Source organism: Echinops telfairi, unplaced genomic scaffold (genome assembly GCF_000313985.2).
Source record: "Echinops telfairi isolate 266 unplaced genomic scaffold, ASM31398v2 ScPeMD7_7427;HRSCAF=8465, whole genome shotgun sequence".
NCBI lineage: Eukaryota > Metazoa > Chordata > Mammalia > Afrosoricida > Tenrecidae > Echinops > Echinops telfairi.
Genome location: NW_022111327.1, coordinates 9,066,323 through 9,082,911, shown reverse-complemented (window position 1 = coordinate 9,082,911; position 16,589 = coordinate 9,066,323). Strand labels below are relative to the sequence as shown.

At 39.3% G+C, this 16,589-nt stretch overlaps 1 protein-coding gene across 1 annotated transcript in view; it reads right to left on the bottom strand.

Moving 5' to 3' along the window:
- Nucleotides 1-16,589, bottom strand: part of ALG13 (ALG13 UDP-N-acetylglucosaminyltransferase subunit) — a 73,546-nt gene that overhangs the window by 16,393 nt on the left and 40,564 nt on the right. The window contains 7 exon segments of the mRNA XM_045298548.1: nucleotides 4,648-4,804; nucleotides 5,934-6,005; nucleotides 11,759-11,814; nucleotides 11,912-11,944; nucleotides 14,335-14,455; nucleotides 15,300-15,456; nucleotides 15,616-15,729. Of these exon segments, the coding sequence (XP_045154483.1) occupies nucleotides 4,648-4,804; nucleotides 5,934-6,005; nucleotides 11,759-11,814; nucleotides 11,912-11,944; nucleotides 14,335-14,455; nucleotides 15,300-15,456; nucleotides 15,616-15,729 (710 nt within the window).

Below are 16,589 nucleotides of genomic sequence, written 5' to 3'. Positions count from 1 at the left end.
ATGACAAAACTATAATAATTTATGATCTATGAAGGGTTCATGAGGGAGGGGGGAGGGGGGAAATGAGCAACTGATATTAGGGGCTAGAGTGGGAGGCAAATGTTTTGAGAATGATGAGGGCAACAAATGTGCAAATGAGCTTGACACAATGGATGTATATTTGGATTGTGTTGAGAATTGTACGAGCCCCCAATAAAATAATAAAAAAACATAGGACAAACATAAAAAAATAAAGTCAGCAATGATATCGCTCATTCTACATCTTCTGAAAAAAAAAAAAAAAAAGAGTGACAGCCTTGGAAACCACAGGGGGAGCCCTATCTTGTCTGATAGGGTCACTATGATTTGGAACCACTCCATGATGGTATGAATTGTTTTGAGCATATAAAGAAAAAGAACGTAAAAAATTAGTTTTGGTCACTGTGATTTTAATTGAAGCATCAAGTATTTCGCTTTTATGATAGAGCATCTTGAGTGGAATGATATTCCAGAAGATCACACATATACTAGTTATATATACATGGCCTGGGTAATATGGGTATGTATGTATGTATGGATATATATATATATATCTCCACTTTCTGGGGTCTTTGGGATAATCTTACCCAAAAGACTGCAGAAAGTGATCAAATTCAAGAGTAAGTAGGACAACAAGATCTCCAAAGGAAAAACTACATTAGTGGATATGTATTCATGGAGGTTATTCCATGCAGACTTTCCAAATTCATGATATAAGATGGCAGACAAAAAATCATAGTGGTGGCGATGCCTGGAGGGTGAAGGGAATGTGGGGTAGAACAGGGGAACCGATTACAAGAATCTAAGTATTGCCTCCTCCCTGGGGGATGGACAGCAGAGAAGAGGGTGGAGGGAGATGTCAGACAGTATAACTTATGACAAAACGATAATAATTTGTGAATTGTGGAGGGTTCATGAGGGAGGAGAGAGTGGGGAGGGAGGGGGAAAATGAGCAACTGATACTAAGGGCTAAAGTAGAAGGCAAATGTTTTGACAATGATGAGGGCAACAAATGTACATATATGTTTGACACAATGGATATATGTATGGATTGTGATGAGAATTGTACGAGCCCCCAATAAAATAATTTTAAAAACAAACTAACAAAGAAAAATCAATCTCGATGGATAAAAATGTCTTTGGTCACATGTTACCTGCTATTTCCTTGAGTATCTTAAATGCTCGTTCATTTCCTTGAATCATAAAACATTGCTAGCCAACACTTGGTAATTGTCATTTTATTTCTCTTATATTCTAAAGGAATCTTTTAAAGGAAATAATAGAATATTGTGGCATTAGTTGTTCCGGGTTAATGGTCTTAAGATAGGCAAAGTGTTTTTTCAGTATACGGCTTTACATTTTTTTCCTTTTTGTGCTAGAAAAGTTTAATTAGTAGATTTTCAGTAGTTTGCTCTGTTCCCTTTGGTTTTCTTCAGCTGGGACTTTCATGATCAGTTTTTTATCCCCTTTGCCTAGCTTCAATGTTACTTTGTATCTATCATTTAATGTTTTCAAATCAACTATTTTCTATTTCTTAAAGCATTATCTGTTATATATGATGATATTCATTCATGTGCCTTCCTTCATGCTTTTAGTCTTCATTTCTGAAATGGTCTTCCTTTCTAAATCTTTAATTTGCTCACCTCATCTGAGTTTTTCTAATTCTGATTCACGCTATGACTTAATGTTATTTTATTAATGTATTATAACTCATTTTGAAATAGTTTCATCTGTTCAGTGGAACATTTCTGGTATGCTTTCACTACCAATATAGGAATACTTTTTTTTTTTAAGGAAAAAAATGTCAACTTTTTATTGTGAATTGGGTAAAGGTTTACAGACCAGATCAGTCTTCCATGCAGCAATTCATACACATTCATAATCATCACACTGATTGCAATCCCCACTATGTAACATCACCAGCTCCATTCCCCTCCCTGTGTTTCCTATCTACGTTCCTCCTTTTCTAGCCCTTCTAAACTTTATCTTTTAGTCAATGTTACATGGTTGATCTCTAATGGTTGATTATTTTAAGGCATTATTGTTCCATTTATAAGCCTATCTATTGTTGGGTTGAAAATGTAACCACAGAGGTGAGTTCCTTTCCAGACCCGAAGTGTGACTAAAAGGGCCATTGTCTCCAACCAAGAGAGTAAACTGACTTTTTCTTAATGACTCTGAAATTTTGTTCCAAAGTTTTCTCCCATTCTACCAAGGATCTTCTAAATGTGATTCCTTTAGGAGCAGTTAGTAGTGGTAACCAGGCACCATCTAGTTCTTCTGGTTTTAGTGGATCACTTAAGATCCTGGAGTTTTTGTTCTTTGTCACATGTTTGTATAGAATTTTACTTCAATGCTTCATTGTAATGTTAAAATAAATTTAATCATCAATTATGGAATATGACAGGACACAAAGGAAACTTTTCTAAGTTCATAGGAGTCTCTTGCCTATCACTGTTGTCTAGTGTTAAACCCCTGGTAGTGTAGTGGTTGTGTGTTTGGCTGCTAACCACAAGTTCTGCAGTTCGAAACCACCAGCTCCTCCACGGGAGAAAGATGAGGCTTTTTACTCCCATAAAGAGTTATAGTCTCAGAAACCCATAGAGGCAGTTCGATTAAGTCCTAAAGCAGCAGTTCTCAACCTGGGGGTCGAACGACCCTTTCATAGGGGTCGCCTAAGATCATCGGAAAACACAAGACACCGTTTCTCTTATCGTCTCCAAGTGGGTCCGCCCCCATGCAGATAAGCCAAAATACGAGTATCTGGCGTGAAGACTATTACCCATGCTACATGACAAATTTTCATTTATGTCATTAGAAATAAATATGATAGAATTACCTATAACTTTGTGATGAATCAGTATGCTTTAATTATGTTCAATTTGTAACAATGAAAATGCATCCTATCAGATATTTACATTATGATTCATAACAGCAGCAAAATTGCAGTTATGAAGCAGCAACGAAAATAATTCAATGGTTGGGGGTCACCACAACATGAGGTGTGGTTATTAAAGGGTCGCGGCATTAGGAAAGTTGAGAACCAATGTCCTAAAGAATTGCTGTGAGTCAGAATTGATTCAATGGCAGTTGAGGTTTTTGAGTTTTAGTGTTAAAACAGCTTGCTTTCTAGGATTCCTTGGCTCAGTTTTCTGAGACCCTAGTCAGGATCTATATTTTTCCCTGTCCATATAAATTCTGATTCCACATCCAGCATTTCCCCCCCAGTGTGTAAGGAATCCTATGCTAAAAGGGACCCTTGGTGATGAGTTTTGTGAATTCTTAGATTCACTTTTTTTTTTCCTGAAATAAGTTTTTTTTTTCTTTTTTAACATTTTATTAGGGGATCATACAACTGTTATCCCAATCCATACACACATCAATTGTGTAAAGCGCATTTGTACATCGTTTCTCAAAACATTTTCTCTCCATTTAAACCCCCGACATTAGGTCCTCATTTTTCCCCTCCCTCCCCGCTCCCCCCTCCCGCATGAACCCTTGATAGTTTATAAATGGGTATTTTGTCATATCTTGCCCTGTCCGACGTCTCCCTTCATCCACTTTTTGGTTGTCTTAGATTCACTTTTTCACCATGTGCTCCTTTAGACTCATCTAGTATAGGATGTTTTGGCTCAGTTTTAGCTGCTGCTCCCAAATCAGCTGTCTCATTTTCTAGTGAATTCCTACGAGCTATTTTGGGGACTTTCCGCTCTCTGTTCATCAGAAAACATCCTCAAGACTTCCTTCTTTCTTGTTCCTATATAGAAACAGGTAGCATGCAAACAAACTGGCAATTTGTCTCTACCTGCTTAAAATTTAGAGTTCATGGGTATGCTTTGCTATCTAATTATATTGTAAATTCTGCCCAGGTGTTACAGAGTGTGCTATTTTTTTCAGGGACGCAAGCGAAAAAGCTACACTGGTATGACCTTCACAGACATCTGCTGAAAATTTTAAGTTATATTAATTTGTTAAAATCCTACACTTTATGAATTTATACTATTAATACTCCCAAATTTATACAGACTCAGTAAAATGCCTAAAATTATAGTTGTTCCACAGGAAAAAGTTGAGGTCATCTACTCTTGCTAAGACTTAGCCTGAAAACCCCAATAGACAGTTCCATTCTGCTTTATAGGCTCACTGTGAGTCATAATCAATACTCAGTTTTGAGTGAAGTTGTAAAACTACAATTCTAACCATAAATTCTACAACTTATATTCTTTATAGACACTCATGGAAATGATAATACTAATGGGAAATTTATTCATGACAGAGAACTGCATTTTTAAGCCAATTATTTTTCAGGGATCTATTCTATAAAGTACCAAACAATGTTTTTAATTCCGATTTAATTCAAAGTTTGAGAAACTCACACAAGTCTGTATTTAGTGGTGTAGCAAAATGATAGCCATAAATTCATTCAGCAGATTCAAAGGTGAAAAGAACTGAAACTCTCTCAAATTTAATGGCTTTTTCAATTGTAGAACATACTTTAATAAACAGATTAAAGAAAAATGACCAAAAATGACTTTGGGAATTAAAAAAAATCAACCATTCACTAGATTAATCTTCTGTGCATGCTCAAAGATAGCAAATGAGGATTCCAAAGTACACCAAGTAACCTACCTGGCCTGCCTTGGGTATGTGGAGACACAAATAAAGGCTGGGAGGAAGCTGAAGTGGTAACACTAGCTGGGTTAGCTGGTGCAGCACAGTTGTTTACGACTGGAGCTGGACCATTACTGGCACTGGAAGCTGCAACTGCTACAGAATTGATGATCACCTGTAAGTGTGAAGAAAGTTTAAAACTCTTAAAAGTTTGGTTTTTCAAACAATATAAATGTTTCTTCTCCAGGACAGAGCACTTTGTTTTTCTGACTAAAATACTGAGAAAGTCAGCCTTTTGTGTAAAGCCTATATAGAAAGGATGTTTGATCATTTTGAGAGCTTGACTTTCATAAATTCATTCATTTCTTAATAGGTAGCATATTAATGTGCTTCATAATTTGACTTTAAAATTATATACAGAGCAAAGTCTCTCTCCACAACCCATCCTCCATCTGACAAGATCCCACATTCCACAAACAAGCATCCTCTGTACTTCCTGCAGATTTTTCCAGACAGTTGTTATATATTCACTTTTATATGTCTATAGGTGTCCCCATACACACTTATAAAAAATAGAAAAGGTTGTTTAGGTATTTATTTTGAATTTGATGAGGCTACAATTTGTTATTCTCACTTGGCTACAACTTCAGTAGAGGGCTGTACAGAGAGAGATGTCCAATAGTAAGATTCTTTTTCTTAAAAAACATTGATATCCCTGGCAGTCTCCATTTCCTTAACATCCACTACAATGTAGCTGTGATCTCCTCTGGTCCTCTCAAACTACATGTGAAAACAAGTCATAGAGGACTATTACTCCTAATGTTTCTTTGCCTCTTGGCAACAACTGGCACTTGACTTCCTCCTGAATCAATTTTTTTCTGAGGGAATTCTCAAAATATTCTACACAGCTGACTTTTCTCTCTCCTTGGCTGTGCCTTTGCCACACTGTTTTCTAAAGTTTGGTGATCCACATGTAGTAATCTAGATGATCATCAATCTCTTCTTATGATTTTCTTACTCATATGACTTGAGGTGACTTTTATATACCAACTCTCCACTCTATGAGACCTTTAAATTCTACTTTCAACCAATGATAAAAAATTGACCAAAAACGTGGAAATATCTGATACACAAGTGCCCAATCAATTTGATGAGTGAATTTATCAATCACTGTGTCAGGCACCATAAAAAAGAAACATAAACAACTGCTCTGAAGTATGATGATGGGCAAAGAGAAGCACATGAAAATTCATTTTCCCACGCTCAAAGATTTTCAACACACATGCTATTACTATGAAGATTACCTTCTGAGGGTAGTTGTATGAGGTAGCTGTATCTTGAGGTGACATAGAACATGGTCTTCCATCCTGAAGAGACTTTAATGAATGTAGACATATAATTAAATCAGGAGAAATCAAACAACCAGACAATACATCAATAAAAGATGTGTTTTGTTTCAAAATTTTCTAAAAGTAAATGAAAGTAGTTTGTCCTGAAAGCATTAAAATGTGGAAGTGACTACTAACAGTAAGGTGTCTCTCTGGCACCTGATGCAGTGACTACCACAGGAAAGTCTACAAAAGCTGGAAACTGTATAGTCAAAATCTTTTAGAGAAGGAAAATGGCAGACTTAAATGCTTCCCATTAACCAAGAGATATAAAAGTGATGTAGCTGCACTGTCAAAGGAATAAAATTGGCAAGATCCAGTAAAACAAGAGTCTCATAAAGCTTCAGAGAGCACTAAAGGTTTCCTGAGCATATCCAATTCGGGTCCTAACATAGATACTACAATGTAACTGAGGGTTATGCTTTAAATGCCTTCTCAGTGGCTTTCAACATCTAGAAACCTTCAGGATCAGTAGGACCAGTATAGTTTTGCTAAAAGAATGCATTCAATTCAAAAAGATAACTTGGGACATGGGTGGTTAAATGGTTGTTCAGCTGCCTGTTATCCATGATAAACCCTGACTGGACAAACAGGATATAGAAAATATGGTGGAAACCAAATATCATTCCTCTCTGGTTCATGATTTTGTCTCTGTGAAACTAAAATTTATTTTGAAAGGCTTAGACTTATGCAGGACAGATTCTCATTGCAGCAAAAATTCTTAGCAGCAGAAACTGGCAATGTTGCTAAGAACACAGAAGGAATGAGAGAGTAAGTATGGGAAACAGAAAGAGCCTCACTGAATATAGACTTGAGATTACACACTTCAAGTTTATATTCAAATATAACCAAAGTACTTATGTAAAAGGAAACATTTCCCTGGCTCAGAATGTCCAAGTGTGAATGCTAAATGAGAGAAATGAGAAAGCCAATGAATATAGCAAATCTAAGTACTATTATCTATAAAATTTTCTTGTTAATAGCTATTGGCACATAGAGCTAATAGGAATCAAACAGAGAAGCAGCATAATTAACCAGTCATACATCTAAAGAAAGCATGAGTCAGTCTCCAGCTGAGATAAAACGACCCTTGAACCCCCAGTCTCTTATGAGTAAGAAGCAGGCTATAAAAGTGTGACAGATTTTATGTCAACTTGAAGCTATGTGAAGTGTAGGGTTGGAGTCCAACCTGCCAATCAGGTCACACAGCCTAATGATGCCTCCTTGGGGGGGGGGGGGCCCTTTTCTATTGAAACACAGTAATGAACTTCTCCTTCCTCTCACTTCACCTTCATCCTTGCTGGACTCTATATGCCCTGGGGGGCAGCCCCCTGTGGGATCTGACCATGAGAGCAAACCTCCGAGCTGTGGGAACCCTGCTGTGTTCCCACAGATCATGGATCCACATGACTATTCACCCACTGGCCAGTGATCTTCCTGCATCCCACTTCACCTTTCTGCATCGTCAACCTGTAGCTATGCGGGCCTAAAGAGGATTCTAGCTAACATCGGAAGCATGGGCTTGAGTTTGGGAGGAAAGCTCTTTCTGATACATATATTAGTGTCACTGGTTTTATTTCTCTAGTCACCTCAGCTTAACACAGGAAGTTACTCCAAATAATGGACAAGGAAGGCCTTGGAGTAATCAAGAGTCCCAGGAAATGAACTAAGAAGCCTTCCAAAGAAATGGATTCAAGTGTAATCCAGGAACAGGTCCTATTGCCTAGGTTGGTGGCCATCACAATGTCTGCCTCATCATCCCAGAATTTGATAGAGGCCAGTAACTGCGATCCTACTATTTTCCTGCTTTCTGAGTAAACATTTTCTTTTAACTGCATTTAAAAAACCCCAGTATAGAAGAAAAACCACTTATATGGGTTGAGGTACAGGCAATTGGGCAGGGATCTAGCCAAATCCAAGAATGTACATGTCATTCCAACAAAAAGAAGGGAAAAGGGGTGAGGAAGAGGGAGATGACGGCACTGGGAGGAGCAGGGCACTAGTCCACCCAGGGGGAGGGTATTGTTTAGGTCTCCACAGAAATGGGAGTATGAGTACAGACCCACCACAGTGCGCCAAACCCTGAGGGCAACATAACCACACGGAGCAACTCATGAACAGAGAGAGCTACAGAGCCGGCCCCAATCAGCCAAACTGACCCCCTCCCTAGAAGTATGTGCTACAGAGAAAAACACTAAACCTACTGGTTGGGAAGAAGTCTGCCACACTCACACAGAAACAAACCAAGAAGGAAGAAGAAAGAGTGAGGGACTAGACCCCATACAAGTACACCAAGCCCTGAGGACTATGTCCCTGCACGGTGCTGCTAAGGCACATAGAGGACTGTAGGGCTGACAACAGCTCATGACATGATGTCCCCTCGCTGGAGCCTACCGAAACAGAGGACAATACTGAGGACACATGACGAGGAGTGAGTCCAGTCTGACACCGCCCCCCCCCCACACACACACACAGTGGGGCAAAACAAGACAGGAACATAACCGACCAGCAACGGGAGCAAAACAAAACCACAAAGCTCCTGAGAAATCCCCAAAATAGACTTCAGGCTAGAAGGGGCAGTTGCCAGAATCCCCTAGGACCAGTGGGGAGAAAGACATGGGAAGCAAGCCAGAGGAGAAAGCAACAGGACCAATGGTTCTGGAGGGACTTGTGGGGAGGAGGAGGCGGGGTAAGAGAGTGGCGAGCAAATGCAAGATAGGGGAAACAACTAGGGAATTAAAATCAATGACGAGGAGGATAGAGAGATCCTGGGGGTAGGGGCAGGGGATTGGAGCAACAGCATTCTATCTGAGAGGAATTACTAAGATTCAGAAGAAGGGCGAGTGTGATGGTGGGGCAAGAGGAAGGGAAAAGGAAACAGAGGAAAGATCTAGGAAGCAAAGTTATGGATAGAGGTGTGTACGTATGTAAATAAATTAATTCATAAAAAGAGAGGTATTGGCCTATGAACATATATGGCAATACACTGAGGAAGTAGATGGACTTTGGGCCTTTGATGAAGCCCTCCCTCAACGCAAGAACACTTTGTTCTAACAACCTGGCATTCTGTGATGTTCACTCTCCTAACACAATCACTGAAGACAAAATGGCTGCATAAGCAAATGTGGTGAAGAAAGCTGATGGTCCTCGGCTATCAAAAGATATTGCATCTGGAGTCTTAAAGGCTTGAAGTCATCAAGCAGAGAAGCAACAAGTCCTCATGGAAGTAGCACTCTACAGCCTATGCCATCATGAGGTATTGATGGGATCAGGAAATAGGCATCAGAATACCCAAAACAAAACACAAAAAGCCATATTGTTGATAACGAGGGAGGTTGGAGCAGAGACCCAAAGCCCATCTGTAGACATTGGGACATCCCCTCATAGAGGGTCATAAGGAAGAGACGAGTCAACCAGGGCCCAGCATAGCACCATTGAAACACACAATATTCCTCAGGTTCCTTGAGGCTTCCTCAGCCCCCACTACCATGACCCCAGTCCTATCTAGACCAGACAGAGCATGTACACTGGGGTACAGATAATAGCTCAGGACACACGGAATCCAGGTCAGATAAACCCCTCAGGAACAGAAATGGGAATAGTGATACCAAAAGGATATGGGGAAAGTTGGGGGAATAAGGGAGAAAGAACCGATCACAATGATCTACACATGACCCCTTTCCCACACAGGGGGATGAACAACCGAAACATGGGTAAAGGCAGACAGCAGTTGGTATATGAAAATAATAATAATCTATAATTTATCAAGGGGTCACAAGTGTGTGTGGAGTGGGTGGTGGGAGGGGGAAAAAAGAGGATTTGATACCAAGGGCTCAAATAAAAAATAGATGTTTAGAAAATGATGGAGTAACCGAGAGGAATTACTGAAACCCAAATGAAGACTGAACATGACAGTGAGACAAAAGGAAAGTAAAAGGAAACAGAGGAAAGAACCAGGAGGCAAAGGGCATTTATAGAGGTCTAAATACATGTGTGTATATACGTAAATATATTTTTATATGAGGAGGGGGAGGGGAGGGGGGAGGGGAGAAAGGAGGAATCGATCATAATGATTTACATATAACCCCCTCCCTGGGGAATGGACAACAGAAAAGTGGGTGAAGGGAGATATCAGTCAGTGTAAGACATGAAAAAATAATAAAAATTTATGAATTATCAAGGGTTAGTGAGGGAGGGAGGAGAAAAGTGAGCAGCTGATACCAAGAGCTCAAGTAGAACGCAAATGTTTTGAGAATGATGGCAACAAATGTACAGATGTGCTTGACACAATGGATGCATGTATGTACTATGATAGTTTTATGAGCCCCCAATAAAATAATTTTTTTAAAAAGAATTGTTCTTAAATTAGGGGTACAATAAAATGATAACTCAAACTTCTTTTATAAAAAACAAACAAACCAGGAAATGATGAAGGCAACATGTGTAAATACGCTTGCTACAACTGATTGCTATAAAAGCTGTAAGAGCCTTCAATAAATTGATCTTAACAATCCCTGCTCCACTACTATTAATGGGGGAAGTAGGGATATTTTCTAAGAATTTAGATGAAAGGAAGCCAATTGGTCTGGACATTGTTTGGTTATACTGAAGAGGGCTTTTGGACTATTAAACACTTTCCAACTTAGACTCTTAGGAAGGATCTGCTCTAGCCAATGAAATTTAAGTGACATTCTTCATAATTCTGTATAGAAGCTTTAAAGACAATGCACCATTCACCACTTTCATTTCCTGCTTTGGCAATCATGGATGAAGCTCTCTTCAGCCTAAATCCCTGAGAAGAGCCCTCCAACATATCTCCATTGGACATGTAGTATATGCATGCAGTAAGCTTTTGTTATATTAAGTGGCTCAGATTACTGCCTGACATGAAAGTCTTAACAAAAATCCTCTAAAAGGTCATCATTGACAATGTCAGAATCTTTTCTTGTACCTATACATATCAGGAGTATCTCTAGATTAAGTTTCAGAACAAGATGATCTTGGCAAAATCATTTTTTTTCCTTTTATAAAACATTTATTCTAAAAAAATCACACTGTACAAATTTCAATAGAACATCTCACTGTGCAGATTTATAAAACGCGGGCCTAACAGAACCCATGGCTGAGAACGCTTGTTCCTATTTTTTCTTAAATTAGGGAGGAAAAGCAATTCCAGGTACAGTGGCAGGCCACATGCCCGACACCCAGAGAAGCCGCTCCGAGGGCCACCTGCCAGCTCTGGGGAGACCCAAGGCTGGAGGGCACCCCACCGGCCGGCAAAATCATTTTTGTGACTCATTTCTTTCTTTATAAAAATGCTGGTCTACATATAACCCTCTCCCTGGGGAAGGACAATAGAAAAGTGGGTGAAGGGTGACATCGGACAGTGTAAGACATGGAAAAATAATGTTATAAATTATCAAGGGTTCCTGAGGGAGGGAGGGACGGTGGGTGAGGGAGGGGAAATGAGGAGTTGATACCAAGGACTCAAGTAGAAAGAAAATGTTTTGAGAATGATGGCAACAAATGTACAAATGTGCTTGACACAATGGATGGATGGATGGATGGATTGTGATAAGAGGTTTACGAGGCCCTAATAAAATGATTTATTAACAAAAAATGCTGATACTAACTTCCTGAATAGTGTTGTGATTTCATTTCAATATTTAGATATACACTTCCTAGAACAGTGTCATAGTACATGATCGGAATTGTACTTGCTATTAGTATCATATACCTACCAAGTTTGCTGTAGATTCAGTTGTACTATAAACACTTGATGTTTCATAGTCTGGTGCTAGACAATATAATGAAAATAAAGTAACACAATTATCTTATAGTTTGAAATTCCATAAACAATGATGAATGTCAGATTCTATTTAGATCTCACTGACCTGAAGGATAAGTATATTCTTCACCGTATCCAACTAAGAGAAAAAGACAAAAGATAACTTCGTTTACATAAGTTTTTCCAGCTCAGTAGATAGAAATGGCTAGCACCTGCTTTATCTCAGGTTTAATGGCTCCGTATTCCAACTAAAATGCATACATCCTTGAAACTAGCGCTGGACGTATAAATGTCCATGTATGAATCCTGATTATGTGACTTTAGGCAGGTTACTTAATCTTTCCACAATGTAGTTACTGTGAAATGGGGATAATGGTTCCTGGGTCGCAGGGATTTTGAAGAGGATTAAACAAGTTAATCTATGTGAAAAGCACTTAGAACAGAACCTGACAACTTAGTAAATACTCAGCTGCTAGCCATCAGATAGTCTCAGCATAACATCCAGTTGTATAGGTGGACATTGAAAGTGCGGGTCATGCCTCATTGTGTTTATCAGCCCATTTCAGGTTAAGTAGAGCATTTAAAATGTTTGTCCTCAGAGGATGGTTCAGTAGACTGCAACACGTTGCTTAATGACTAAAATGCAGATAAAGCCAATCCTCAATTGGATAATTTTCCATGAAATAAAACCCCACAGGTCAAAATTTAATTTAATTCAGAAGCACACAGCCTATCAATCGCACATGGATTCAACCTCTCCAGACAATAGAGTTTAAAGTGATTTAAAAGCTCACCACAGAGTTAAAGGGCAAAGACAAGAGTCACGCTAAATAAAAGAACAGAGAATAAGTTCCTAAGTACATGTATGTACATGCATATATAAAGTCTTCACAGATCATTCTTATGCTAGAATCTTTTATCCTCATTAAGCTCAAATAAATAACTAGGAGCAACTGGTGGTCTTGAACTGCTCACCTCGCCATTAGCAGCTCAATGATCATAAAAGTCAAAATCTCTTGCCTCCTCTTAAGGGACTCAATTCTTCCACAATTGTTTCACCATTTCAGTTTGCATGTATCATTTTATTGCACAGTGGAGAAACAAATACACATATCCTATGGTGGAAGTCAATGCAACTGTCAAGGGCATATATGTGTTTCAGAGTCAGACAAAGTAGGTTCAAAGTTGATCTCTGCCAGTCATAAAGGAACAGATATTTTATCACTCTCCTTTTAGGAAAGGGACAAAATAGGAAAATCAACAGAGACAGAAAGTATACTGCTAGCTGCCTATGACTCAGGCGAGGAGCGAGGACATTAGCTGTGAGGAAACGGGGAATGATTGCTAATTGATATGGGTTTGTTTTCGGGTTTTTTTGGGTGGCATGATGAGACTATTCTAAAGTTGACTGTGGCAATAATTGCAGAACACTGCAAATACACTGACAATCACTGATTTGTACGCTTTAAATGGGTGAACTGTATTATATCACAATGAAACTATTATTAATATTTCAAGCCTCTGCCATTAACCAAGGGTAAGCCCTTGGACAATGAAGCTCCATTTCTTCATAGGTAGGGGCATCAAAAAGTTTGGAGAAAAATGGAATTCAAAGGTATTTAGTTAAAAGGAATTTCTCCGTAAACTTTTTGAAGGCCCCTTGTATATAAAAGGCATACCACCCCCAAGTATATAAAAGGCACAGCACAATCCTTAGAGGCACACTGAAAATTAATCTAAACTATAAACATATATACTCAGTTTAGGAGCCGACACATAAAATTCAATAACCAGAAACATGTATTTATAGATCAAGTAGATTTCTTTGGGCAATGAACTTATTTTTATAGCAGTACTGTAAAGTAATAGCCAGTCTTATAAAAAAACTGACATACACATGGTGAAGACAACTGGTTGTACAGTGGTTAAGCACTTGACTGCTAACTAAAAGGTCAGTCGTTCAATCCTACCATCTGCTCTGTGGACTAAAGATGTAGCAATATGTTTTCAAAAAGATGACAACCTTGGAAAACTACCAGTTTTACTCTGGAGCTCTGATGGTCTTTCAGGTAAGCGTAGGCTACTATATTAATGGGAACAGATCTCCAAATCTTTTCTCCAATGGAGCATCTGGTAGATTTGAACCACTGTCCTTTCAATTAACAGCCTTGCACTTCTCCAGTGTACCACCAGAGCTCCTTAAAGACCTACATATTCTAACTCACAGCAACTTTATAGGACAAGCTTCATAACAACCGTATAGGACTAGGGAGATCTGGCCCTGTGGATTTCCGAGACTGCTAACTCTTTAAAGGAGTAGTGGCCTACACCAAAATACAAGTCTGACCTGAAATTTCAAGACATCTTCAAAAATATAGCAAGCACTAAGAGAAGAACTTGTTCAAAACAAGCTACCTGAACAGAGTGAGAACCCCAAATCAAGCCTTTGGTCTATTTCACAATCCTGATATACACAATCCTAGTGCCACAAGAATCACCTTTAATAAAAGGTATTTTTAATTGACTCACCATTGTCACTCTGGCCATCACCTTCCTCTGCATTCAAGGTTTGTTTGTCTGTCCTAGGTCCCCGCCTTGCCATACAGTATCCTGAAGTAGCAGGAACCATTGTAGAGGGGCCTCCATGATTCTGTATCCAAGAGACAAGTATAGGCATGAGTATACTCACTCAAACCTCACTGACTGCCATCGAGTTAATTCTGATTCATAGTGACCCTCACCTGCAGATCTTGTGGATTTCTGAGGGTGTAAATCTTTACAGGAGCTGAAAGCCTCATTTTTTTCCTGAGGAGTGACTGGTAGGTTTACACTACTGACCTTGAGGTTAGCAGATAAACAGGTGACTGCCTACACCACTAGGGTTCCTTTACATGAGCATGGTCAGAAAAAAAGCTAGAGAGGTATTTTGAAAGCTAGTTAGTTAAACCAGTGACAAAAATATATACTACTGTTTAAAGAGAATTGTGGAAGTGTACATAGTATGTATGGCATAGTTTAAATAGTATATGTGTTTTAATTATAAATAGACATATTATCAAGAAAACCAAAAATATTCATACACACTATGTAAGAGCCTGAGTGGTAAAAACGGTTTGTACTTGACCACAAACTGAAAGGTTGGTGGTTCAAAACCACTCAGTGATAACACAGGAGTGGGCAGGTGATCTGCTTCTGTAAAGACTGCAGCTGAGAAAACGCTTCGAAGCAGTTCTACTCTGTAACACATGGAGTCGACATGAGTTGGACTCAACTCAACAGCAAAGGGTATATCTACCTTCATTCCATTCACTTAAAAACAACTACAACTTATTTTCTCCTATCAGTGAAAGGTGAAAGTGAAAACTCATGGCTGGGGGTGGGGGATGGTTGGGTAGGGAGGGTGTAGGAGAGCCATGGACTAAAATTTATCTGCGCTGCCTTTTCTTGAAAAACTATTTTTTAAGTACACAGCTTTTTGACTTTGAACCACTTACAGGTAAAGCTGAATAAGCAGTCTGGTCTCCTTCCTCAATTGTATAGAAAGTGACAGTTTCTTCCAAGCCCCTGGGCATCTGTCCATTCTCTGGGGCAAAGCCATATTGGCATTCCTTATTCATATTATGCACCTGGCGTTGGCTTCGTCTAAAAGAACTGAGGTTGTTGGGCGAATGAAGAGAGGGAGAAAATGCTTAAAGATGAAAATAACTTGTTTTTAATCATTAAATCACAATTCAAACATCACCAAATTGGCTCATCTCTTAAATCTAACTTACCATTATCTCTGACTTTTATCACTTAACATTCACTTACCGAGATCTGTAAGAGAAGTTATCGTAGTTTTGGCAACATCTTTTACCTGGGCCAGGGTAGAAACCAACCTTAGGACCCATCATGTTGTGTCTGTTTATAAAGCGAGGTGAATCCCTGAGAATAAAGGAAAAACAAAAACTCTTTGCTCACTTAGTGCCTAAGTACTCAGTGTCTGTAAACATCACTGGAAAACTTTAAAAATACTTTCCAGAGACATGACGAAAAGAAAGAGCACTATTACCCCCAATATTAGCATCAGGCACGTTCATTATTAATGGATAGAGTGCCACATACCATCTGAGTATTCATACTGGAGAACATTTTATGTTCTAGTATCTCTTCACCTGCTTCATAGTTTTCTAGCTAAGACTCTTCCAAAAAAAATGAGCATTAGCGCTCCCTGGGCCTGCTGAATAATCCAAAAACCAAACCAGATTCACTGCCATCAAGTCAATGCTGACCTCCCCCACCCCATGGGTATCCGAGACTGTGTATCAGAGTAGAAAGCCCAGTCTTTCTCCCACGGGCTGCTGGTGGTTTCATACAAACCAGACAGATCACAGGCAGCATAAGCACTATACCGCCTGGGGGGAGGGGGGACTGAAAAGCAGCACCTATATTTCATCCTGGATTATGGGTGATATAGTACAGGTTTTAATTGCCAAGGGTGGTAGAGGTTGGTGAATGGTACTTAGTACATTTTTTCCTCTGGAAAGAGGCAGTAGGGCAATGGGTTCAAGCATGAGAACAATTGTGAGGCTGGTACAGGACCTGGCAGTGTTTCTTTCTGTTGGACATTGGGGGTAGTTATGAGTTGGAACTGACTTGCCAGCATCTAACAACACAAGCCAGAACCTACACACTAGACTGAGAATAACAAGGAGCCCTGGTGGAACTGTGAGTTAGATATTGTTGCTGCTAACAAAGCCACAGATTCAAATCCACCAGCAGCTCCACCGGAGAACGAGGCTATC